This window comes from Halichondria panicea, chromosome 4 (genome assembly GCF_963675165.1).
Source record: "Halichondria panicea chromosome 4, odHalPani1.1, whole genome shotgun sequence".
NCBI classification, from domain to species: domain Eukaryota; kingdom Metazoa; phylum Porifera; class Demospongiae; order Suberitida; family Halichondriidae; genus Halichondria; species Halichondria panicea.
The window spans coordinates 3,712,954-3,739,510 of record NC_087380.1 but is presented as its reverse complement, the minus strand read 5'-3'; the positions used below and the strand labels follow the sequence as shown (position 1 = coordinate 3,739,510).

The 26,557-nt window shown below is 41.8% G+C and overlaps 3 protein-coding genes and 2 long non-coding RNA genes across 7 annotated transcripts in view; 3 read left to right on the top strand and 2 right to left on the bottom strand.

Moving 5' to 3' along the window:
• Positions 1 to 7,286: 7,286 nt before the first annotated feature.
• LOC135335431 (uncharacterized) lies at positions 7,287 to 11,194 on the top strand. Its single transcript, XR_010394504.1, has 4 exons — positions 7,287 to 10,231; positions 10,318 to 10,481; positions 10,609 to 10,697; positions 10,804 to 11,194. It is a non-coding gene; the product is annotated as an uncharacterized LOC135335431 (long non-coding RNA).
• A 5,128-nt stretch (positions 11,195 to 16,322) lies between these two features.
• On the bottom strand, positions 16,323 to 17,448 carry LOC135335429 (uncharacterized). Of its 3 annotated transcripts, none has more exons than XR_010394500.1 (3): positions 17,309 to 17,448; positions 17,061 to 17,213; positions 16,323 to 16,583 (listed from the first exon to the last, which is right to left on the bottom strand). It is a non-coding gene; the product is annotated as an uncharacterized LOC135335429 (long non-coding RNA). The 3 variants fall into 3 exon arrangements; XR_010394501.1 differs by having other exon boundaries at positions 17,061 to 17,160; XR_010394502.1 differs by having other exon boundaries at positions 17,061 to 17,160; positions 17,426 to 17,444.
• LOC135335426 (NAD-dependent protein deacetylase Sirt6-like) lies at positions 17,397 to 20,961 on the top strand. The gene is made up of 8 exons (XM_064530916.1): positions 17,397 to 17,711; positions 17,800 to 17,911; positions 18,258 to 18,406; positions 18,722 to 18,831; positions 19,150 to 19,239; positions 19,609 to 19,689; positions 19,874 to 20,000; positions 20,715 to 20,961. The coding sequence occupies exons 1-8, from the start codon at positions 17,397 to 17,399 to the stop codon at positions 20,817 to 20,819; spliced, it is 1,089 nt and encodes a 362-aa protein (XP_064386986.1). The 3' UTR covers positions 20,820 to 20,961.
• LOC135335420 (origin recognition complex subunit 2-like) lies at positions 20,930 to 24,913 on the bottom strand. Its single transcript, XM_064530907.1, has 2 exons — positions 24,590 to 24,913; positions 20,930 to 22,815 (listed from the first exon to the last, which is right to left on the bottom strand). The coding sequence occupies exons 1-2, from the start codon at positions 24,802 to 24,804 to the stop codon at positions 21,105 to 21,107; spliced, it is 1,926 nt and encodes a 641-aa protein (XP_064386977.1). The 5' UTR covers positions 24,805 to 24,913; the 3' UTR covers positions 20,930 to 21,104.
• Positions 24,914 to 24,952: 39 nt separating this feature from the next.
• Positions 24,953 to 26,557, top strand: part of LOC135335280 (exosome RNA helicase MTR4-like) — a 31,238-nt gene continuing 29,633 nt past the window's right edge. The window contains exons 1-4 of the mRNA XM_064530727.1: positions 24,953 to 25,182; positions 25,567 to 25,669; positions 25,865 to 25,927; positions 26,382 to 26,555. Of these exons, the coding sequence (XP_064386797.1) occupies positions 24,980 to 25,182; positions 25,567 to 25,669; positions 25,865 to 25,927; positions 26,382 to 26,555 (543 nt within the window). The 5' untranslated portion in view covers positions 24,953 to 24,979. The remainder of the gene's footprint in view (positions 25,183 to 25,566; positions 25,670 to 25,864; positions 25,928 to 26,381; positions 26,556 to 26,557) is intronic.

Sequence of the window (26,557 nt, the reverse complement as noted above, 5' to 3'; positions counted from 1 at the left end):
TTAATTCGAAGTTTCCATTCATGGGTGCATCACCTGATGGTGTGATAAAGTGCATGTGTTGTGGAAACGGTGTTCTAGAAATTAAATGGCCCTTTTTCTTATGCTGATAAAGAAAAAGCGAAAGAATCTGAATGTTTTCTTTAACGATATAGCAATGGTCATTTGTGCTTAGATGTTTACCATACGTTACTTTGTTCAAGCCCAAATTAAATTATGTTCGGTGACTTTGTTGTGTGGAGAGAGGACGAGTTGCTATAGTACAACGAATCTCTCTTCATGAGTCGTTCATAACCATCACCCTACACAAAGCTGTCGAATTTGTGAAAGTTGGTATACTACCTGAAATGATTGGAAAGTGGTTCTCTAAGGAGCCCCATCAAGTATCGAAGCTGAAGTCATGCTACACTAGATGTCACTGTAAGTACAGAAACTCAGGAAGTAGACAGTCGGAATGCTGAAGGTGCATGGATGTGGTGGATGTGACAGTGTTGGTAGAGTGGTTCCATATGTCATGCCTCAAGATAAAGAAAGCTCTAAAAGGCAAATTTGGCTTTACCTAGCTGTCATAAAAAAGGAAAGAAATAACTTGTACAGTAAAAATTTGATTGTATAATTAATCTATACATTAAATGATACGACTGTGATGGACAACAATTACAAAGTGCACAACAACTATAATTTACTAGATTCGTCATGATTAGAATAGTTGATTCGAGGATGGCGTATTTTGACGGATTAATCCAACGACAATTATTAAACACTGCTTTATTTGATGTTAAATACAAGTTTGCTCTGCATGTCTTTTCTAGGCCTGTCACATATATGTGGACCAGTCTTGGGATAATTAGCTTGCACATATTAGCTTAATTCATGCACACTTATTCCATACGCTTGATTCATCAACAACTTCTTGTCCTCCTGGCATATTTCCTTTAGGTTATTTTTTTGAAACATATCTCCTTACACTTTGAGCTGAAAATCCGAGGGCATTGTTGCTTCAATTCAGCAGAAATCTCTCTGTACAGCCATAATCATGGCTTTTATGTCGTCCATATACTGACAGGCTCCATGATGTGTAAAAATTATAAGTTGAGCCACGTGATAGCTGCATAAAAATATTTATGACGTATGTCAGTAAATCTAAGTCTGCGCATGCTCTACGTTGGCCACATGTGCAACGCCATTTTTTGGCCACATGTGCAATTTTGTAATCTGATCATAATGTCTCTTCTTTTCACCAGCACCGTCTAAACGGCAGTATCGACCATTTAGAGATCGGATTTTTGCTAGTATAGCAGTGCCTGATACAGTTCCTGCCCACTCAAAACCCAGATCGACAAGGCCTGCACATTACAGAGTCAATTGGGATGAACGAAAAATGAGAACTGCGCTTGAGGCAATATTCAGTGGAATGACTTTGAGTAAAGCTGCTCAAATGTACGGCATCCCTAAATCCACTTTATTTGATCACAAAATAGGGAGGGTGTTGCCTGGTGCTAAAAGTGGACATCCAACTATATTAACAGAAGAAGAAGAGGAAGAACTAGTGTCATTTGTCATTGAATGTTGTGAAATTGGCTACCTAAAATCACGACAAGATGTATTGGCAATGGCTCAGAAGGTAGTGACCAAACGAATCCTTATACCTTATGACCTATCAAATGGATGGTGGCAAGGCTTTTGTAGGCGCCACACCATTCTAACATTGAAGATGGCAACCTCTCTCTTTATTTCTCGTGCAAAAGCACCGTCTCCAGAGAGTTTGAAGTTCTACTATTCTTTGCTGGAACAGATCTTGATGAAATACGGCTTAACTAACGATGCCGCATTAATCTTCAACATGGATGAATCAGGATTTCCTCTCGACCCAAAGCCCCTAAAAGGTGTTTTTGTCCGTGGAGAAAAAAACCCTTGCTCAGTGTCATCTGGCAATAAAGCTCAAATAACAGTTGTAGGCTGTGTCAGTGCAGGTGGGATTGTCTGGCCCCGAAAAACAATGCCCCCAAGTTTAGCTGTTGGAGAAATACCAGGCTCAGTTTATGGGCTGAGTGACTCCGGGTGGATGAACCAGCATCTCTTCTGCCGGTGGTTTAAATGCCACTTTCTGCGGTATGCACCTGCTGCTCGACCACTGTTACTATTACTGGATGGGCACTCATCCCGCTATTGTCCTGAAACCCTCAAGTTGGATATCTTCTTTATTTCGCCTGGAACCATCCTCCATTTATTTAATAATGATAATCAAGCGATATTTCCTGGTTCTTCAGGAAACTTCAGCCAGTCGCAAAGAGATCCAAACTACTCTACTATGAAGTTCACGGAGATGAGATTGTAACAGAGAAGCCATTGTTTCCATTTAGATCGTATACATCTCCTATAGACCGTCTCAATCACATTCAGGTTCAACTCAGTAAGTTCAACTCAGCCAAGTTCACACAGAGGCTCAAAGTTCTCATTAAACTGAGGAATGCTAATATAAGTTCAATAAAACTATTTCCCTTGTGAGCTTAAGCAATACTAAACGGGCTGTCAACCTCTGGAACGGAAGATGTCCTATGAAATCGTGACCACTATACCCAAGTATTGTTAGACCCTGCATGTGGATTGTTCACCCTCCTCAATTGCAAACTTGGTGTCTATAATACTGTTGGTTTTGAAGTAATTTTACTAGACTGTAAATGCTATCAACTGTTAGATAACGCAGCTAATTGTACTATCAACTTTTGGAAGTTGACGAGAAAAATATTGGCGTCATCCAAAGAATCTTTAGAAATCTTTAGAAAAATATTCTGGCCTGTCCAATAATGGATTAAGTAAAAGAGAAAGTTGAAATTAGTAGAGATGATGAATCTGTGGAACCAGCAGCAAAACGATTGTGTATACGCTGAACTTAGTTTAAAAAAAGGTTGAAACAGTAGAGCGCAATTTCTCTTTTCTCACCTCCCTTGTCAAGTTCCTTGAATGCGTCATTTGTAAAAAATACTTGTACGAACCCTGTAATTGCTCCTTGCAGCTCCAAAATTATTGGTTGCGATTCTTGTTTTCGGCGTTGGGTGAGCATTTCTAACCCTAACCCCCTAACCCTAACCCTAACCCTAACATACAAGAATCGCAAAAGTAGGTAAGGGTCCTCCCTATGCGCATGCTGCAGAGTTATGGCTATAGTTTTGCTTGGCTATATCTTCTGGAGTTGGTCTCCTTGTCAGGGGATGCTCTGCTGCTATAATTTGGTGTACCTATATATATGCATGCCACTAACCTTGGCTGACCCAATAATTATTATTTGGCCTTCTAACCATCTCCATCTTTTTGCCTTATGGCTACTCAGTAAGTTTCATATTGACAATAACACGACTCCATTAACTTGCGAGGTCCTGGACAAGAGTTGAGGTACGTGGAGGTCCTGGACAAGTACGTATACTCAAATGCTCGACCGTATAGCTCCACCATTCGTATTTATACTGTCAAACATTGTCATATATGACCCTTGTCAGACCAGTATCCAAACGAGCCCTTCATCGCCCAACCAGGCAGTGGACAAGCCGCCAGTGGACAAATCCTCTGAGCCTATACTGTTTCCTGAAGATGAGGACCCTGATGTCACAATAACCTTTGTGTCCGACGCTCAGCTGGCTGTCATTGCCATGCTGCCCACCACAGCCTTGCTGGAGCCAGCAATCGTGATGGGTGCTACTGATGCTGACAAGGCCCTATCACTGAAAAAGTGGGTGGACGACGTCATGATTTTCTTTGGTGGTGCAAAGCCGAAGTGCCGCACACATTTGACTTCACAGGCGCTCGGGTTTACGAATCGTTCAGAGGCCTGATGGGGTGGAACGTGAACAAATTCCAGGAACACATCAGCCACCTCAGAGATCACATGGTCGAGTTGCTTCAAGGCCACTTAACGTGGATCATATGACGCCTAAAAAAATATGAAACTTGGCATGAATACTAAGTAGGCACAGGGCAAGAAGATGGAGTTGGTTAGAAGGCCAAATAATAATTATTGGCTCAGTCAGGGCTAGTAGCATAGGCCTACGAAGTTCATAGCAGCAAAGCATCCCCTAACAAAGAGACCAACTCCAGAAGATAGCAAAGTAAAAATAAACCCTACATTGTCGCAAAAGATAGTACCAAAGAACCATTATATATGACGATTCTATTGCAAACCAGACTGATCCTATGTCCATTCAGACGTATAATTGGTTTCAAGTATTGCCGAATCAGAACACAAAGAAGTCCATTTCGAATCTGAATCACCTGCAGCAAAGATTCCAGTATCATACCTGGATATAAGATCGTATTTGACAACGTAACAAGACAGCCAGACGTCGACAAATAAAAATTGATATTGATAGTCAAAACAAGTCTTTAATCCAGTTTGCACTACGTGCACATTTAAAGTAAATTAATTTCTCCTCACTATCAGACATTCCTCTTTCCAATGTTAAAGATCTCAGTAAACTTCTTCTAAACAGCGACGTTGAAAGAAAATTTTGTTGTACTAGTAGCTCGTGTGATTGTCTGATATCCCTTTCTTCGAGGAGGATCACCTAGTCTGATTACAAGACACATCCAGCACAAGTATTCCAAAGAGATGGCCACTCCAAAGATCAGATGGCCACCACGTCTGAAGTGGTAGGCGAGCGGAAGCGTTTGAGTTTAATTTGATGCACTTCATTCATATGATCAGTCACCAGCCCTATTTAGCTAGTAACTCTGAGATCATAGCTGAGACTGAGCTGCATGGCCGGCCAGCTATGGATATAGGCATGGATTGGTCAAAATTGTTAATATCATAACTAGAGCACTAAAGTGCAAACCCTCGGCGGGCTGGTGACATGATTAAGAAACCAATATAATGCAGTGCATGTAGTGATGTATGACTGAGCTGTCTAGCATGCACAGCAACTCAGCCTCAGGAGCAATAAAACAGATGTTGAGTTTTTAGTGGTACATAGTTATATGCACTGTGGATCACAGCAAAGAAGCTTGGAGTCTCAAAGTATGGCTCCTGGAGTAGGCCTAGTACTCAAGCTTTCTATTTAGCGACCCTTTTCCAGTGTTCTTGGTACGGGATCACTTCAGCTGTAAATACATAGGGTGCCTCGAATAAAGGCCGTGTGTAGTTTAATAGCTAGCTGCCATCAAGACTTTTAGCTTTTGCTCGCTTTTATTCGACAACGAAGCTTTAACATCAAAATCTGCTAAATTTAAAACTACTACCTTGTTGTGTTGAGGCTATCCATGGCATAAACACAGTGCTATCGCATCCAGGTGAGTAGACTCAGAATACACAGACAGATAGACAGACTGACCGACTACTATAACCTGTGGCGCCGCGGCGCGCCTCGGGTTAAAACATTAAGAAATACAAAGGTAGTTTCGAAGTTGTTCGTCTTCATGTTTATTGTGACCGAGCAAGGTTTATTATCACAAGTTTTTACTGCAGGTGTGCCTGTGGCCTCAAGAGTGTCTGTGTACACGTGTCTTTCCTGTGGCCTCAAAGTCTGTGTCTTGTCTGTATGGCACAAATTATGGGCAACAAGTCAACAGAATATCGATCAATGCAATCCTGTCATACATGCAAAAAATTGGTCGATAAAATTCAGAGATGCAAAAAATCGATTGATAAACCAGCAAAAAAATCTATCGATAAGTTTTTATTTAAAAGGTCAAAATTATTATCCAGACACATAGCTATAATCTGAGCTCTGCATGTAGTTCTATGGTTAATATTATTACGGTCAGTTTAATACTTAAAAGTTAATGGTTGTTTCACCTTGAATGTTATGAAGCATGGAAGAGAGCCAAAGTTTTGATGACTGGTTACTTGAAAGTGGTGCTGACACTGAGCTGATACATGTGCTAAAAGCAAGTGGATTTTCTTCTAAGTTATCGCTCAAGAATATTGCCTTTCAGTCTCCTGATGCCTCACTCTTTGTCTCCTGAAAGGTCTTGCGGATATGTTGCACAACCAAAAGCCTAAGTTTGCGGTACATGTCAAAAAGTACACCCACTGGTTGCATTAGATCAAAAATGACAAGGTATGTGTGCTTTATTCTGTTGGCCTCCAATTTGTCCTGCGAGGAGCATCATGATATTCAAGTCAATCAAATCAAACGTGTCCCATCTGACATTTCTGTGTATTCAGATGAAGTCTACTACGAATATCAAGAGTTTATTTCCAAAAATAATCAACACAGATTCAAGGACATCAATGCAACGAATATATCTGTTCGTGTTTATGCTATAGGCAAAGTTTTCAGTGTAATTCGACTACTTGATCAAAATCCCCTCCAGACATTTCTGCCTTCTACCTCAGACCACTGGACAAAATACCTATACTGCTGGTAAACCATGGTACTGTAAGAGCCGTGTGGGAGTCAACAAGCTGAAGACATTTATGTCCGAAATTACTGCTGAATCTGGTGTGACTGTTCACTACACCAATCACTCGTTACGGGCCACTGCTGTCACACGAATGTTCAACAAAGGTGTTCCTGAGAAGCTAATTGCAGAGAAATCTGGGCATAGAAGTTTGAAGGCTCTCCGTGTTTATGAAAGACCCTCTGTGAGTCAGGAAAAATCACCTGGAACCTGCCTTCAAGGCGAGTGTATGGCTCTGGAGCTCAAGTTCATCTATTCAACAGTTTTCTGGTCTTAATATCTGCAAGAAACAATGCCGAATTTGTCACTCTTCAGAACAACATGCACTCTGTGTTCAGAACATTGAGGAAGGAAGGTATTGGATCGGAGAAGAAAACAGCAAAGCCATTTTCGAAGGAAGAAGAGCAGCAACTTTGGTAATCTGGAGCATTGGGTGTGCAAGACCCTGTATCACTTCAACGTGCTGTATTCTTTTCAAATGGCAAAAGTTTTTGCCTAAGAGGAGGAAACAAGCATCGTGAACTTAAACTATCCCAGTTGAAAAGAGAAATCGGAGGCTACAGATACACCGAGAATGCATCCAAAAACCGTGCAGGTGGACTAGGCCAGTTAAAACTGCAGAACAAAACTGTCTTCATAGCAGCAGTTCATGAAGCTGGAGAAAGATGCCATTGCTACCTACTGGACCTGTACATCAGTAAGCTTCCTAGAAAAGCTATCGAAACCAACTTGTTTTACGTCCGTCCCCTCGAAAATGTCCAACTCAAATCTCAAACATGGTACACTTGTGTCCCTGTAGGAAGGTTTACCCTCTACGACAGCACTCTCTAAGCCAATTGCAGGAGCACTCCTGATGTAAGTTAGAGTATTTAACAATGAATTTTCTTCACATGGTATTGTTTTCTTCATACAGGTTGCTACCTTGTGGGGACAACTCTCAGCTCTGATGAGGAACTTCTTGTGATTGATTACCACAAACATGTCACACGATTGTCGATAGTAATGATTGTGACGTCAGAAGGCACGTGATGCATATTACCTTATACCGTGATTGATCAATAGTTGTCAAGTACTCGTACTTGATCGTCGCTATATACATTTAATACATGACAGTACAGACTGCAGTTTAGTCTAAGACCTAACAAAGAAATAGAAGGCCTCAGATGGAGCCTCAACTACCAACCTCACTCTGTTGTCTCTGCAAGTCACTCCTTCCTAAAAAGACCATCGCAGGAGGAAGAAACTGTATGAAAGTGGCTGTACAATTGTCAGGGATGTTATCAAAGATAATGCTGATGCCCTCCTCTCAGTTGCAAACGATCCATCAGCATTTATTTGTCATAGTTGCAATAAGACATTGGTTAACATTAGAAACTGTGAGCTGTCTCTAAGAGCTGAAGTATTGGACGTCTTCTCTAGCCTTGATTAGACCTGGATCAAAAAAGACTCTAGATCATTCAGCTGTCCCCGAAGCAAGAGTGTTTGCTCTGTTTCTACTGCTATGCTTGGAGCTAGCCATCCCAACACTCAGATGTCAAGCCAGTCAGGGCAGACCGAAATTCAGCAGGTTATTAGTTTAAAGGCGTATATGCGCTAACAGCTAACAGTGTGATGAAAATAATTATGATGTTGTCCAGGAGGAGTGTCATAGTGATGAGGCAACTCAGTCCGAGTGTGGAGGGCCCACATCAGAGACATCCAGTTCCAGTTTCAGAAACTAACAATCAACATCTCGAGGTTATATCTATTTGGTTGATCAGCCTACTAATTTATACTTGTATACATATGTAGGTCCATGTAGCATAAAAGAAATATACACGGAAATTCAGAGTTAACACTCCATTAAGGAAAAGAGTTATTAAAAATGTTACTCGCAAGGGTTTCACGTCAATTTATTCTCAGTTTATCAGTTCGCCTTCAAAGTAAAAGAATGTGTTGTCTCAGTTGTCCAGGAAAATAAAATAGGAACTAACCACAATAATTATGCTCAGATAATCATGACTCGATCCTTACAGATCTTGTGAAGCAGTGAAGCATTTTAGTTGGGAAACTGTTAGCCTTGAGTTGCAAAAAAATGCTCACACTTTAAAGGATGGCACCCACAAACAAAGTTCTTATGCTCTGTTTTCTTGCATCTGTGCTTTTGCAAGCCAGTGAATGTGCCTAGTACTGTGATGATGTGGAACAGCAAAACTGGTGACTATAATTATACAGTGTACTGGCTGCTTTATAATTATATTTAGCTCACATTAACTTTCGTCCACCATTGAGGATATGAATGTCCTACCAAGGGACAATGAACATTATCGAAATGATCACTGAAGACCATGACATAGAGATCCAGACATGGTGTGATGAGCGACGACCTCTGATACAACGTCCAGCTAATGTATTACTGTGTATTTATGCTGTACCATAGTGTTGCAGTTGCTGTGAGGGCCATAACATTTACGTGACTAAGCTTTGAAGTGTTCCAATTTCAGCAAATGTAGTTCTAAATTCATCTCACCATGTTGTCACACAATGAGCCTCGTCCACCACCAGTCGTCGTAAATTCTCTTTATACACAGGTGACATGAGCATTTCCCGGTAAACACAATTGTTGATTGGGATAGTATATACAAGTTCAAGCTCTCCACGCAATTCTTTCTGATGTATATCGGTCTGACTGTTACCAATGAAATCTGTTTTAATGCCTCTAGCCTTTGAAAATTCGACACCTGGTCCATCATCAATTTTGCAGTAGCATTATAGTGGTGCAGGTGCTTTGATGAATAGCTAGCTGCAAGGACTATATATATACTTCAGCTACATGCATGTGCTTAGCCAGCTGAGTTCTGCAGGGTATACCAGAGGGGCATGCAGTGCCTAACGATTATATGAACACATTTCGTGTTCATGTTCTGCTCTATTAATTAGATACCGAGCAAGAGTGACTCTAACCCAGGTCCGCTATTCGATGAGTACACTGTATAGTCAGCAGCAATTGTTTTTTCATCAGGTCTTTTGCTGCCACATTCTTACCATACTATCTTTGCAAGCAGATTAACCACGCTGGGTCAATAGAAGAATGGCTCACATTCCTCGATCAGATCACACTGATTAGGAAATCGCTATTTTTTGTTACCGCAGCTGAGAGACACAATGTGGATGAGAGCCTCCTCTTACTTCAGTTTCAGTATGAGGTCTTCTTGACCAACCCAAGAAAGGGCATAAGCCACAGCTGCACATACCAAGGCCTTACTACAGAGTTCCTCCCTGCCGGAAATGATCAAGAAAGGACAGAAGCCCCCGTATATTGCCCTGACCGAAACTGAAGGCGAAGAAGTACAGGCGTTTCTTGTGGTGGACAGATCCATTGTGTGTGAAGCACCTCTTTCCGTTACCCACAATCCTCGTTAGTGCCTTCTACATGTTTAACATTCAATACCCACAGGGTTGCCAAAATGCTTATGAATACATTCTTTTGGCTCATCCGTGAAAATACCTACTTCTGTCAAACACCTGATTTCATCGTTACAGAACGTTACATTTGAGTAGACATTCATCTCGATCCAAGCCATAATTATATTTTGTGCTGCTCTCTGATGTGTTGTGAATAATATTGTCACCCAAATGAGAAGATTGAAAGTGTATAATTATGCATGTAAAAGTAGTGTAATTATGTAAGTGGGTGTGAACTTCCCACTTTTTCTGGTGTATTTTCCCACCAATATTGGTGTAGGTTTCACACTAAAAAAAAAAAACGAGGGGGCAAAGGCAGAAGTGGATTACCAAAGATTTCCCCAAAGTAGTTAAAGTCCTGGAAGTTTTCCCATGTCTACGAGAACACAAAATTGTAAGTGTTCATGCACCGACGCTCAATCATAAAATGCATATATGCATGGATGTGTGTGACAAGACGTGGCTTCCTTTGAATTTTAGATGCTCAGCAAACTTTGCTTCCTGACTGGCAGCAGTGAATCGGCTATTACTACCAGATGGGACAAAGTACAACAGCAAGTGCTGAGTTTCACTGCCAGGGAAATAGAGGAAGACAGTAAAGGGTCTCCTGTCTGAGTATTCTTCAATTGGGGTTAAGAGTGAAGGTGCATTTCTAGTACATAATTTGTGGCTATAATATATAGCTACAGTTTTCTTGTATACCATAATTATGCATGCTTGGCTTTAAGAAACAGTTTAACTTTACGTATACATGTGTGTAAATTTATGCAGATTGTACCACGGCATATGTAATCAAGATTTTGCTTGCTCTGCTCCAGTCAAGGGGAAAGGAAAATAAGTCCTTCATTACGTTTTACCTGGTAAGTTGTTGGCACTTTGACAGATCTTAATTGAACTGTGTGTAATTGTGGAAGACGAACTTGTTAAGTATAGACCAGCAAACATAATTGTTATCCTCTGTTTTAGGGGGAGAGTGTGGACTTAGAGGACAGTCTTGATGAGGTCCAAACCAATGAGCCAGTGGTTCTCTCATTCGGAGATGAGTTGAGCAGTGTCAGCATCTTTAAGTTAATTGTTGAGAAGGACAATGTGTTTCATATGCCGTCCCTTTCGGTTGCAGTTCACTCCGCATATTATATTTACAATATCACCTTCCCTCCATCATTTTGCACTTTATGGTCTTTTTGGAGAATTATGTTTATGAAATGAAGGCTTCTCAGAAGCCATCACTTTGTGTTACCACCCTAGCTGATAGTTTGATTCGAGAAACTCTTAACTGACTTTACTGACTTAATACATGTACTTGTATCTTGGTCACAATATTATTGTTTCTTGTACATTGGTGTTTAATGTGATGTGTGCACATGCATGCAGCTATAGTAGCTAGACTTATGAGAGGGGTGCATGTAGAGACTCCTAGAGGTGTCATGGGTAACACTCGGAGAAGGTGTCACACTGACACTTGATAAGGGTGTCAAAAAATTGACACCCTTATATGGTGTCAAATTCACACAGTTCAATGACACCCTGATTTGGTGTCATCGTAACACCCCATTTTTTACAGTGTATACTTGCAAACATGATGCTGTGCAAGAAATTCTCCAACTATCGTTTAAAAGTTTTGTTTTAACCATTGAACGGTTACTAATTGATCATTTGCCTGGCGGCGAGTTCCACAACGTTCAAGACCCTGCAGTGATATCAGAAACATTGTCGGTTCCAAAGACGAATGTTGATCCTGAGACCAATCTTGATAGAATGTTGTTGCAGAAACCTAATGCCCGGTATATAGCATTAGAGTCAATGATACTTTTATCACCTCTCTCCCAGACAAAGTGCAAGCTGTTTGTGAATTTCCACAACCTCAATCTCAACGCAAACTCCGGCGCTTCATTGGACTTGTGAACTTTTACCATCATTTTCCTTATGCAACCACTGCATGCACTCCCTCATTTCATCAGCCAAACCTAAACACTCACATGGAACGACTCAGCTCTGGCCTCCTTCAACGCAACCAAGGATGCCCATGCACTGCTGCTCCAGTCGGTTCGACATTAACAAGATAGCAACGAAGAGACTAACTCTGCAAAAAAGAGTGAAAAAAGTACAACACGTTGATGTTCCTAGTCATTCTTTATAGTCTCTCAAGAGGATAAACCGAAGAAAGCAACTCGCAAGTACATGCAGTAGGAGAGCAAAGCGGGAAACCAAGGTCGAGCTGTGTTTTATGTAATTAGTTTGGGTGTGATTTGCGACCGTAGCTCCTCCTCCATGAGCAGTCTGAATTCTCCTCTCAGTACCCACCAATCTCCCGTCTCGTAGTGCAACTGTAGGTCAAGGTTCATAAATGTGCACAGTCGGCCAGGTCGTAACATTAGTTGTGATTTACATAATATATATATGTAGCACCTGAATAGGATTGCTAAAACAGCTGTTGATGGGCTTGGAGCAAACAAAAACTGCATGAGAAAACCATTGACGGAGTCGGTAAAACTGTTGGCACGTTTAACTAACAAAAAAAATCATGTGTGTGTGTGTGAAGAAAGTGGTGCCCCACACGAATAAATCAAGTGTAAAGACATGGGTAAAATACTTGAAAAAATGGCAAAAAAGAACTAGGTAGAGAGAGAGAGCACAAAACTGTTGACATGTACTTTTAATCAAGACAACAGATGAAGGACATGCAACTCTTCACATTATTTTTCTACTGAATATAATAACTAGTCCCATACTTAATTGTTCTTTCATACATTGAAGTGATCATTATTATAGTCATGTATATATAGCTGCATGTGATTCAGTCATGTATACAATACTAAATATGTTATAACATTCACCACTTTTTAACACAATGAGCATGTAAATGAGCATGTAGTTTAAGGGTAGGTTAAACGTAGTTAATGGACTGGTGACGGTAGTCCTAGCTGATACGCTCCTGCTGTATCGCGGGGGCGTGTCACGGGGAGCCATAGAAGTCTGGCGCATGCTCTTTCGCACATGCTCTTCCAGAACTCAAGGAGCTGTCCCCGTACTCTGATTTTCTGAGACTTGATCCTGCCGAATCCTCATGGCGACGCCAGTTTTCAGAGGCCCAGATGGCTTGGCTATTGGCCAATCCGACGGTCCAGCCTACCAGGCCGACTGAGGGAGATCCTCCCATACCACCGGCCCCCACCCCCCCCCACTGGGCCTGAAGGTATACAAATTATCAAGGGGATAACCCCCCTAGTTTAGATGGTCCGCCGGGTTACCCCAGGCACAATCCCGGTGACCCAAACCGGTCACCGACCGGGCAGCGATCCCGGCGACCCAAACCAGTCGGCCCAGCATCTCCCTCCCCTCCAAACAGGTGCACGGTGACGGGCAACCCCAACCACCCACCTCACGTTGTCCGGCTCGCGGCGACCCAAATGGGTCACCCAACAGCCACGTGACACTGTAAAGTAAATAAATACAACCTACCCATGCATGTCCAACCCTCCCTCTGATACCACCATCAGGGCTCAATCTTCTGGCCAGTGCAGCCAGCCAAGCAGCAAGTCAGCCCCCACTGATTACTCGGGCTCGGCCGTTCAACCCGGCAGCACTGCTCCCCGCCAAGATCGTAAAAAAAAATGTTGATCTAGAGTTTGTTGATATGGCTGAAATAACGAAAGACGACAGTCACGATCCCTCCCCAGGCAGGCCCCACACGAGCCCTCCTCCCATCTTGGACATATCACAGTGGGTGGAGCGATACGCCCTCATGGCTGGGACACTCGCCAGTCGGTTCCCGGACAAAGCCCCAGAGTTCTTTGCATACCTAGCCACCATTGTTTGGGCTGAACGGAACTACAAACCTGGGTCCTGGGTTGCTTACAACAAGCAATACCGTCGTAAAGCCCTCGTTAGAAGATACCTTAACTGGTCCCAAACCGACACCACGCTCTACAGCGAGGCGTTCACAGGCAGAGCGAAAACCATCCCTCGCTGCAGATTCTGCTTCCATGGCAGGATGACCACACCTCTGCGCACTGCCCGTGCAACCCAAACCCCCCAACATTCGAATGGTTTCCCTCTGCAATTACCCAACCAACCCGCTAGCAGAAAGGACAAGGTATGCGCCAATTTCAATCATGGTCGCTGCACAGGCAAAAAGGCACAGAAGTGCTGCCAGAGTTGCCAGGGCAACCGCCCGGTAAGCAGGTGCCCTCAGAGAAACCCCAACTATTATAACAGACCACGTTCCCCAAGGCAAACGTATTCAATCAAGCCAGTATTTGAGTCAAAACTCACCCTTCCAACCTCAACCCCCCCCCCCCCCCCCCCCACCGGTACTGAGGCCCACAGGATGTACTGAACACATACCATCAAACTGGTTGTACCCTAGTCGGGTGTTGGCTAGATAGGTACATTTATTACCCTTTGTGTGTGATGGCTATATTTAATCACTTACGCTATATCAGGTTATAATTTGTTCATTAATTAAAGTCTATTTGCGTTGAGCTCAACGTCAATATGGCCTGGACAGATATGCCTGGGACTACTACATGCTAACTTTTAGCTGGTTGAAGCTTATAGACAGAAGCATGTCTTTAAATGTAAGTAAAGTTAGTATGACAAAGTTATGTCAACTTTATAAACTCAACGCTAATCGACTTTAGTAGATAAAATCTCCACCACAACAGTGCGACGGCTCCAACGAAGCCACTACAAATTACCCACACCCATCCCCCCCCACGCATCGCTTGGGACCAATTATATCCCTACACTGCCGACCTCATGGCACTGGACTCTTGTCGCCCATCCCAAGGTTCACCCTCCTATGTGCAACTCACGCATGTATACGTTTTTGAGGTGTTTGTTATGTGCATATAATTATGTCCTCATGGTTTACTACTATATACGGTCGGTGTACACTACTATTTCTTTGGGGGTCCCAACATAATGATATCCTACTTAGCTTTGGGACCAGTTGGGACCCCCAGCTAATCACGGTCTACATCAAACAACTGCCCCCAGTCACGTGATCCATAGCTAGAGTCAAAGCACACGTTAATAATTAATATAGAATAATTATATCAAAACTAAAAACATTTGCAATGTGAACGTTGCTAGGATTGCCAGGAAAAGAAAAGCGCGAAAAAACAATAAATTCGGCGTAATCTCGGTAGAGTACGGTAATAGCTTAATTTTATACACATGATGAACATTTTTTCATTTGCTGCATGCAAACCCAAAGAGTGGGTAATGATCGACCATGATTGTTGTGAAAAACGATCGATGCCAAAAGTTCAAGCCTAAAGTTAAGGCTGCCATCAGCAGAGCCTAACAGCTCTCTTCTCACCCTTGCAGCTACCAATAGGTAGCGTTCTAGTGCAGAGCTAACTACTAAGTAGAGTAGCAACACAAACACACTACCGTATACCTCGCTTGCGCATGCGCACCGTAGCATCGAGACCAGTCGTTCGTTATCTGAAAGAACGCCTGGTCAAGTTCCAATGTACAACTTGTCTAATTGGTCCAGGAATTTCTTGGACCGATAATTTCCCCCACAAGGTGTATTACCCATAAATATCATTATGATGCTGTAAAACGCTGACTCAGCTAGACGAGTTGTACATTGGAACTTTACCAGGCGTTCTTTCAGAACGGAACAAACGGCTGGTCTATAGGCTACATGTATGTGCATCGAGGCATAAGTTAATTAATCCCCTCGAAAATTTCACGCTATATGGTAGTCATGCATTACTCACTGAATTAAGATGTGACACATGCACAGCCTCCTTCTGTGTAGTACCGGTCAGTGTCAATGTTCTCCATCAGGACTGTTGTGTGTGGGACCACGAGTCAAAACAACACCTTCAGTAAGAACTCTGGTGATCAATTCGTCCAACTGCAACATTTCATCCTGTTACGACTGTAGTCCCATCAGGGAGCTGCCACTCTACACCAGTAGTGCCTCCTATGGTGTAGCAAACCCAGGGACGTACGTAGAGGAATGAGAGGAAGACCACCTGGTCTAACATCAGAGAACGAGACAATCTCTCCAGTACGGTCAGTGCGGGTAGTTGGCAGTGAGGCTGCTGCCAGTTGCACTGTACGTCATGCAGTTATACATATTAAAATCTGTAATAGCTACAAAAGTTCAATCATGATGATAATACTAGATTAGATCATAGATAGTAGAGGGAAGGGATTGGAAACACAGGGATTTCACGCGGCCCATGCGTGTCGCACCGGAAATAGACAGGAAGTTAATTTAATTGGGGCCAAAAGAGAGTGAACAGCTAGCTGTCTCTGGCCCACTGTAGCTACTAGCTACTACATACATAGATCTGAACTAGTTTCTTTGGTTGCTGTACATCAGAAAGAGACTTTTCTCTGTTGCATTGAAGAATTACACATCCTATTATAAATACCTTAACAAACCTTCAAAGAACAAGACATGCGCACCCACAAAAAAAAGTATAGTACTAGGCGCTAGGCACAGCTCATGACCATAATTATAGAATGCATACTTATATTTCTTAACATTATGATACACACAATCACAAAGGATGCATGGAGAAATGATGATGTTTACAAACATAAAACATAATTTTGTAAGTCTGACGACATTTAGGTAGTGGTGTATTTCCGTCATCTGGTCACTACACAGCTTTTGCACGACCAATCGTAATGAATAACAGTGTCCCTTCCCTCTGTCATTGGCATGCCAAACTTTTCCAAAGGGTCTTGGCAGATCCTCAGATGTTCTGAGTACCCTGGGAAAGCAATTTACGGGTAAGTTTGAATTAGCATATTTCCAAAACTATACAGGTTAGCAAGGAAAAACTTTTCTCAAGGCACATCGGGATCATTATAGGCAATATGTAGACCTGAACAATAGTGATGTACAATGTATTGTTAACCAGCAACTCCCCCGCAAACAAACGTACTTACGAATTCTTCTTTTCACACTTTTATGTTAATATTAAAAAATAAACAGCCTAATTCTCAACTTAGCTATGCCTAAGGCATATTTCAATGCTTCCTCTACACTGTGATCACTCTCAAGCAACCATGGCTACTTCCTAGCTCAAGATATCCCCCCACAAAGTTTCATACCTTCAAATTCCCAGCTAAATAGGTGTAAAATAGTGCTACATGGACCTCTGATGATCAAATAAATTAGGTAAATGATGTAAACCATACATTTACTATGGATAATGTACATACATACTAGCTCTGCCAGTGCTTACTGGAGTTTTCTTCAGTTTCTTCTCTTTTGTCTTTGCAGCTGTCTCGCAATCAATCGCAATCAATACTTGCGGAATGCAACACGCATGGTGTCAGAATTCTCTAGGGAAATACATTGGTCACCTGAGATGTTTCCAATCCCTTCCCTCTACTATCTATGATTAGATCTACATGTCTAATATTATATATTCTAGTACAAGAAGGTAAAGTAACTACACTGTACTGTATTGGCATTTGCAGATCAACTCACACAAAGTCTGCGCGCCTATGATGCACAACTTCAAGAAGTGCACGTGCAAAGTGTGGGACCACGTAGAAACAAAAAAGCTGAACTTCCCATGCAGCCATATTCGATTCCCAGACTCACTGTACTGGTAGTCGAGTCTTCAGTACTACAGCTACAGATCCACTGTCCAGAAGCGCTATTTATAAGCAAGCAGAGATCTAGACAGCATGCTCAGACTGGAGACCACGCCCTTCAACCTTGTTTCATCAGAGATGACACTTTACCTATTTTTCTGTACTGCCATCAAAAAAGTTTCTATGGTTTCATCTATACAAACAGTAAAACAGACACAAGCACCAAGATGTCTGTTGACTACGCATCAAGGCTCTCTGAGTATGAAAACAAAGGAAAATGTGGACAACCTGAGGTACTAGATCTATATGTAATTTAAATACACACTGACTCTGTACACTACACTATATAACATACTAGATCTAGACTATAATTGAATGCAGACTTTTGACACTGTGGAGAAGTTAGAAGAAAAGATTTGCCTCCTGCACGAGATGGTGGTGGCTGCTGAGCACATAGTCGTCCACACAGGAGCTGGAATCAGCACCGCAGCAGGTACGTAAGGTCAGTACAAAAATTGAATATATCTACGGGGATCGAGAACTTTTACAGCCTCTAAGGATTTGTTATATTTGGAAACCCCCTAGTTGACGTGTGGCTTGTAGCAATAAGTACTTGTAAAACCCCTGTAGCTCAGGTGCTCTTGGATGGGGAAATCCCTAGCTGAAGTGGGCTGGCCAGGCTTACAATCTCTGGTGCAGTGCAGATTAGTTACAGAGCATTCGTGCATTTAGTGTGAATTTACGTACATGTATGCTACAAATTATACTCCAAAATCTTATTGTATGATGCCCTTTGCTTTAGATGTTTGCTTTCCGGTTTATGCTCCTCCCTGTGACAGGTATCCCCGACTTCCGTGGTCCTAAAGGAGTGTGGACACTGGAGAAGAAAGGTAGGAAGGTAGAGACAAGCGTACAGTTTGAGGAAGCCCAGCCTACCCTCACTCACAGGGCCCTCACTGCACTAGCCACCTCTGGTATCGTCAAACAGGTGTGTCTAATTATAGGGTTGTTTGTATTTCCCCTAAAAGCTGCTGTAATTCAAGTTAGGAGTTTATCACAATGGCTGTAAAATAGGGTACCGTAAACGTTCTAATTATAGAACCAGTAAAAAATAATTATTTTTATAGAAACAATGTACAAAAAAAAAGATTTGAGTATATGGGCGTTATAAAAAAGGGCGTCCTAACCGAGGCTGGTTCTATAATTGGAATGCTTACGGTAACCACTAAGTTTCACAGTGAAATTTAAGCTGCATGGGCTCTCAGTTTTAGTGCGATTGTACAGCAATTGGTTAATTCTTCAGATTGTGAGTCAGAATGTGGATGGCCTCCACCTCAAGTCAGGACTGCCCAGAGAGCAGCTATGTGAGCTCCATGGAAACATGTTCATGGAGAAGTGTGAGAAATGTGGCAGGTGAGTTGTAGCTCATAGCAATGTACACTATAACAGAAACGTGTTGGTTGGTTGACACGTTTGGGATGCATGTATTGTACTCTTGTCATGGTATATACTGTATAATTATAATTATTGTAGTACTTAGTTGTTAAAAACGAACGGCCAATGTTTGCTGCACAGTTAGCATCGACTCTACAAGTGCAGGTACATGTACTTGTAGTTAGCCATGGTCTAAAGGTGTGGGTGGGCCCTGTGTTACGTTTTTGGCCGTCTTAATTCACGGTTACATGTATAATATTTTGTGTAATGAATGTAGTACGTAACATCATCTTTCAGAGAATTTGTGAGGGAGAGGCCGGTGAAGACTGTTGGACTGAGGAGAACAGGAAACACATGTTTAGTGGGAGGAGCTAGAGGAAGATGCAGGTATACTATGGTAAAAGCAAAACACGTACACCATGCAGTATACAGGTTTTTACCATTTGGTAAAGATCTCAAAATCAAACCTACTGTACAAGTGCTTTAATTAAGTACCGTATAGCGGGTAATTTTTATTGGTGCAAATTTTCGTACGAACGACCCATTTAAATATTGTAATATACATGTATATAGTGACGTTGAATCTATTGCAGGTAGAATAGTAGTTATAATTTTCATATGATGCTCTTCAATACGAAATATACGAAAATTTCCACCATACAAAAATAACCCGCCTTACGGTATTCAGTATTCAGTACATACACTCCATTTAGTCACTGTGATATACAAATCATAATAAAAAACCTACTTCCCCAGAGGCAAGCTGAGAGACACTGTTCTGGACTGGGAAGATGAGCTACCAGTGGAGGAGCTACAAAGAGCTGAACTACACTCAAGGTACAAGCTGATGTCATTGTCTATCTGTGTAATATGGGTTGAAGCCACTAGCTGTATTGTAAGAAATTTGTGAGGCACGATTACAGTGTGAGTATAATATTTTTGCAGCGTCCCTACATGTAGTTTTTCTACACATGTATATGTACTCTGCTGTTAACTGATACGAAAGCACTTCTTCTTTCAGGCAAGCAGACCTGTGTATTTGCCTTGGGACAACACTGCAGATCCTGCCAGCTGGAAAAATTCCTCTATTGGCCAAGAAACATAAGAATGGGAAACTAGTCATCTGCAATCTTCAGTCAACACAATATGTGAGTACAAGCAGAAGCTAGACTGTAAGTGTACTGTGGAGTTTCCAGTAACACATACATACATACGTTACGTATACCGTATTTACTTGATTAAACGCCCTCCTTGATTAAACGCCCATCTCGTTTAAACGCCCATGGTAAAAGCTGTCTTTGTCAATAAACACCCCTCTTAAATAATCGCATGTATGGGGCGTGACACTGTGGGTGGAGCTGAATTAGCTCGTGGAACCAGCTGAAACAATGGCAGCATAGAATAAATAGTTATGATGGCAGAGAGGACACAGAGGGAGTAACACCACTCCTACGACTTAAGATTGAAGCTGAGAGCTGTGGCAGCAGCCAAAAAGAGCATAATAACTGCTGATGAGCAATAGTTTGAAGTAGACAAAACAATAAACGCCCGTTTCGAATAAGCGCCCATCTCGTTTAAACGCCCCCTCTATAGATGCTGCTAGGAAATAAACGCCCGGGCGTTTAATCAAGTAAATACAGTAATTATAATAATAGCCCGTTTTTTGTCTTTTATATAGTAAGCAAGAGCGCATAAGAGAGATACTCCATTGGGGTCTGTCTCCATCTTTTTGTCTCTCCATGCCACCACTACATACCATACATATTATACTGTACTTCTGGCTCATGAACACTTACTACATATTGTATACCAAACCGTATAGCATGCAGCTCAAGGTGACTTGTTCTTTCTTTCCTTCACAGGACAAACAAGCTGACCTGATTATTCACAGCTATGTAGATGATATCTTAGACAAATTAATGAACAAACTAAACATTGATATACCGAAACCTGTGCCACCGTTATAGCAACTATATGCATGTACTTCAATTTATTTATTGCTGTACTATAATTATAATTCATACGTGTACGTGACTGTTACGTTCCTCCTGCATGCATTAATTATTAATTACGTATATACTGTATCAAATTTTTATAATAATTCACTGTTGGTGTATACATCGACTTCATCAATCGTAATGATTATTGTCTTAAAACTGTAAAAAGAAATATATAATAGACCTTATTAATTAAAAAGAAATAATAGACCTCATTGAATGACAATATTAGTGTCGATAGTTATATGTATAATATCAATCTTTTTGTTGTTCTAAGAACTCTGTGAGTATGCCACTGTCAATGGGGATGAAAAGATAGTCAACTCCGTCCTGTCCTTTTCTTGATCGCACCAATTTGTGATCTTTGAATTCTGTCAACTGAGCCCTCAACGTCATATCACTATTGACCAAAAACTTCTCGCGACACTTGAGGTAACAATCGTGGAAAGACATACCGAGATACACCCCTCCCTGGTCACTCTTGTGTTCCAGCTGGTATTTGACCAATAGTTCGAAGATGCCTCTAGCGTTTGGTGTCAGACTCTTAACTACGTGCGTCAGAGAGCTGAGAGCCAGACTACCACTTTGTTGCACTAAGAGAGAGTTCTCGTAAGACGTTTCATCACGGTAGAATTCGTACGTTGTGGCATCGTGCCAAAGCCAGTTAAACTTAGAGAGTTTTCTCTGGTCCCAGTTTAGTGGAGCATTGATGTGATCGATGGAGGCTAACATATGAATGGCTGGTGATTGTGCTAGTAGACTCAGCACTGTTTGAGCATTGCCTCCTCGAAGCATGGGACCATCAATATTGTGGACTATGATAAAGAGTTTCTTTGGAGGGCCTCGGTCGGGAGTGGCTTTCTTCCTGTCTTCAAGCTCGTTGCAAATAAAAGTCACTTGATCAACCAGACTTTTGAACGATCCAGAATGTTTGAGCAAATCTGAACTGAGAGTATTCAGAATTTGTTTCATGGTCAGACCGGGAAAAAATCCGTTGACAACAAAATGACAAGACGTCTGCAAATGCTTGTTTCGAAAATCATCCAAAAGTCGTTTCTTAGAGCCCAATCCATACAGCAACACATTGTATCCATTGGCCAGTACATGGAGCCAGTAGGGAGATAGATAAGTATATTCTTTGTAAAGTGCTTGCGAATCTTCTCTATAGGTCGAGGAAGTTGCTTCCAGTGCATTTTGGACAGAACGCTGGTCCATTTTGGGGCAAGCGAGTTTTGCTAGTGTGTGATCTGAAGTCATACCGGCTTTACTAGAATGGGAAGTGAAATAGTCTTCCAATGTATTCTCATCAGCTGGACCAATGACCTCCCCTCGATTCAGCTTGGCTGCAAGAGCTGCTAATTCTTCGTCTTCACTTAATTCTGAAGCTTCACTTTCGGAATCTGACACAAGCTTCTTGGAACTCCGCGTGACTCGAAGGGGAATTTTCTTCGTTTCTTTAATCTCTGCCTCCTCTTCAGATGAGCTTGTATCCAAAGGTTTTTGCCTCTTGGACTTCTGTCTAGCCGGAGCCTTAGTTTTTGATACATCTTCTTCGTCAGAACTCGATTCTAAGGCTTTTTGTTTCTTGGATCTAAGCGTTCGCACTGGGGTTTTCTTTTTGACAATGTCCATTTCTTTTTTGGGTGAGCTTACATCCGATTCACTCCTTCTGGCCACTAGGACACTCTTTTTTACTCTCTGATTGCACTGTATTCCTTCATGTGCCGCAATCAGTGAGGTAGTATGACCATTGGAAACGGTAGGGGAGTCCACTCGACTTTCATCTTCGAATCTCACTTTCAATTTTGGTGTGAGTCCTTTCTTTCCCATCTGTGCCTGAGAGGTGAAGGAGTACATCTTTTTGCCGGACATGGCTATTTTGGATCGAGTGATGTCGTCTTCATTCGCTGGAGAGGTGAGGAGAGCGAGCGACTGAGTGTTCATAAGGAGCTTGCTTACGGCAGATCTGTTGGTGACAAGGGTAAGTATTTATACTAAAACTCACATAGCTTGCTAGATGTGGCCAGTAAATTAATTATTGCTCAACAATTGAGTAACATAATATATATATTGCGATATGATTGAGTAACATACCGTATAGCGGGAAATTTTCGCGGGTGAAATTTTTTCCGCTATTTGGCTCCAGAGCTCTCAGCAAAAATGTTCATAGGTTCGCATTTCAATGCCAGGAAACCACACCCACCAATAGCTTTGTATGTAAAATACTGGTGCGTGGGAGTTTATCCTAGTTTAAATTTTCCACGTTAACTGTCTGCCCTAAAACGCGAAATTTTGCACCTCACGAACATTTCCCGCTATACGGTATATCGCCCTTCGACATTAATTTTTGCTTATATTATACATTTGTTTTGTGTACAGTAGTCTCGCAAACATAATTTTTTTGGGGCGCATTATTTCTATTTCGATACTTATTCTGTTCCTATCTCTAGATCTAATGTGTTGCCTCACTCCCCCCCTCCCGACACAAGGGGGACAAATTTGATCTGAAATTTTGGCCCCGTACTGGGGGATTTGACCTTGCCTTGCACATAGCCTAGCCAAGACTTCTTTTATAATTGATGAGTGCAATTGCTTGGGACTCAAAGTGTTGACTGGGGCAAAATGGAGGATTTGAATAGAATCCTCCCCCACCAAGGGGAAATTGACCTAGGGTATGGTCAAATCCCCCATGTTAGCCCGTATGGAACGCCGTTTGCGACAAAATTCAGGCAGAATGTGATAGGCGTGTGCATCCAATATAAAATCGATTTTTGAAGATCGATTTTTAATAATCGATTTTTTACAGTTGATTTTCGATTTACACGTGAACGATCTTTGACAATCGATCTGATAATCGATTTTTGAAATTCGATTTTTGATAATCGATTTTTAAAAATCCCAATTGATTGATACTAGCCTCGAATCCAGGCCGATTAAAATGGATTCAAGGCTACAGTTAGGCCGCCCTTGAAACTCAGAACATGCACAAACTCCTTCTCCGCGGCCTGGAATCAAAGCTTGGCTTGGTTAGCTATCTCACATGATAGACTATAACGCAAGAGCGAAACTTTATTGTTTTTTGGATCCATTAAAAAGGAGAGCCATAAGTCACAGTAAAAATCATTAATTTTAGAACTGTTCAGTTGCTACTTATTTTGTTTCTTCGTGCACCCATTTTTGCATGCTTTCTCGCCAGCACTGTTTTATTTGGCCATCTTGTGTGTGCTTAGAGAAAGAGCTGAGAAAGAGTTTGGTGATTCCAGATAGAATAGAAGTCATGATTGAATAGTGGCTTCATCTTCAATGCAAAATTTCTCTAAGGATAGTATCACGTGATACAGCTTTAGACAGGGGCCCCCCCAGCCCACCTTCACAGAGCAGTTCTAAAATCGATTATCAAAAATCGAATTTCAATAATCGATTATTAAAAATCGATTATCAAAAATCAAAAATCGAATTTCAATAATCGATTATCAAATTTCAAAAATCGATTATCAGATCGATTGTCAAAGATCGTTCACGTGTAAATCAAAAATCAACTGTAAAAAATCGATTATTAAAAATCGATCTTCAAAAATCGATTTTATATTGGATGCACACGCCTATCACATTCTGCCTGAATTTTGTCGCAAACGGAGTTCCATAAGCCCGACCCATCCTGGGGATGGGGGGGAGGAGGGTAGTGGGATGACACATTGATGTGCATTAAACGATTAAAAAACAGCATCAGAAGTCTCTACCTTGGCTCCTGATCTTTAGCCAGCAGTCCGCTATGTTTGGCTCGGCTCATCCTGGAGCCCACTATCTTAGTAGGGGTGGTCACTTCATCCTTGGGGCTGCCTGAGCTCAGAAGTTTAGGTCGCTTTGGGATAGATGTATCTAGATCTACTGGTGCTGGGCTTTCTTCTGTCTTCGACTTTGCTGGAGCCTTTCTTGCTTGTCTAGCTCTTGGCATGCTTGATGGAGGGATCGCAGAGCACAGAGCTCGGAGCTAGAGAGAGAGAGAGAGAGTTGAGCTGGAGTTGACCATAGATTTATAGTGAGTTGACCATGTGGGCAGAGTCACAAAGTGCACAATTGTGCTGAATCAGCGAACAAAAAACAAAGCCACGTGGGTGAAATTGATCAAGATGGCTATGTTTTCTGACGACTTATTCAACGTTTTTGAGGAGACATCAGAGCCCAAGGAGCCTAAAATTAAGAAGAGATCAAGAGGAGACAATGTGAAGAGCGGTGATACTAGCAAGAAGGCTAAAGTGATGGAGGGCAGTGAAGCTGGCCCCTCAAATGCTTCTGCCGATGATGTGATCGAGGATTCACAAGAGGAAGAAATGTAGGACTATGGTTGTAATAATATAATTAACTTACATTGTGAATTGCAGTAGTACACTTTCTACTAATCTACCGTGTAAAGAAGGCGACACTCTATTAAAATATGCGACATTTCGATACTTTGCCCACATAAATTTATAGTGCTCACCATAATTATGTGTTCTTTTTTTGTGTGTCCCTTTAAATCGAGGTCTTACGGTAGATTTCATAAGCATTAGTGCAAGAGCTTGCACATTAACAAGACGTAATTCTTAAGCCTCCAACCTAAATGTGTGAAGTCAAAAAAACCAAATTTTTTCTGGTTTTATTGGTCTGTAGTGTATCTGAATTTGTATATCGTATCTCGTAATGGTCTGTATTAATTGACTACTCCCCCTCCTCCCAGGTTGGATGCACTCCCTGTACCCCAGAAGAAGGCCCCCTTGTTCTCAGAGCAGGCTCAGATAGTCACCGTGGACACCCTAGAAGGACTGCTCTGTACACATCAGGTAAGTGCTAACAGTGTTGCAACCATCTTCAAACTAGCTGTCTCTCTTAGAAGCATACAACAATTAAGCTGTTGTGTAAAAGGGACATTAGCATACTATGATACGTAAACTTCAGTATATTTAATAACAGAGTGATGTGTGGTGCTAAACTTGCCAAAACAATAATTCCTTCATCTGTTTGTGTGTACTGTACAGGTTGCTGTGCCTCCCATTTATGAATACCAGCCATTGAAACCAATGTCTGCCACTCCAGCAAAGGTGAGGGTTAGGGCACGTGTGTGCAGATTCACGTACCATATTACTAAAATATTTGCGAGAATGAAAATTATGTGAGCGTTGATCACTTTGATATAATTACATGCGATCCTTGCTAGAACGCAATAGTTAGATTGCAAAAGCGGTCAATTTTTCTGCTGATTTGGCTCGTTCGCAAAGGTTTTTCACCAGCAAAATATCCTAGTAATACAATACTCGAGTTTTAGTGCTTAGTTGTCAATAGTCACAGCGGTGGCCGGCCGGCTCCGATTATAATCATAGTCTTCATAGTGCTTTATGATGAAGGCTTGTACTTATTACCGTAGCTTCAATTACCGTAGCTTCAGACTAAATTACGTCAGGCCATTTAAATTTTCGGTCCAATTTTTTTATATGGAAGTGATTGTGCCTATGCTATGATCCACTGTTTAACTCCTCCCCCTCCCCCTTCCCATAGGAGTACCCGTTCGTACTGGATCCATTCCAGAAGGAGGCGCTGCGATGCATCGAGAACTACCAGTCAGTGTTGGTGTCGGCACACACCTCAGCGGGGAAGACAGTGGTGGCAGAGTACGCCATTGCTCTCTCGCTCAAGGACACACAGAGGGTCATCTACACCACACCCATCAAGGT

What these genes read in the sequence shown, in the direction of transcription:
- LOC135335426 (XM_064530916.1), top strand. Translation starts at nt 17,397, where the DNA reads ATGCAGCCATATTCGATTCCCAGACTCACTGTACTGGTAGTCGAGTCT. An exon ending in GAAAATGTGGACAACCTGAG is followed by an intron (nt 17,712 to 17,799) that starts GTACTAGATCTA and finishes AATTGAATGCAG; the next exon opens with ACTTTTGACACTGTGGAGAA. An exon ending in AGAGCTGAACTACACTCAAG is followed by an intron (nt 19,690 to 19,873) that starts GTACAAGCTGAT and finishes TTCTTCTTTCAG; the next exon opens with GCAAGCAGACCTGTGTATTT.
- LOC135335420 (XM_064530907.1), bottom strand. Translation starts at nt 24,804, where the DNA reads ATGCCAAGAGCTAGACAAGCAAGAAAGGCTCCAGCAAAGTCGAAGACA. An exon ending in GCTAAAGATCAGGAGCCAAG is followed by an intron (nt 22,816 to 24,589) that starts GTAGAGACTTCT and finishes TGTCACCAACAG; the next exon opens with ATCTGCCGTAAGCAAGCTCC.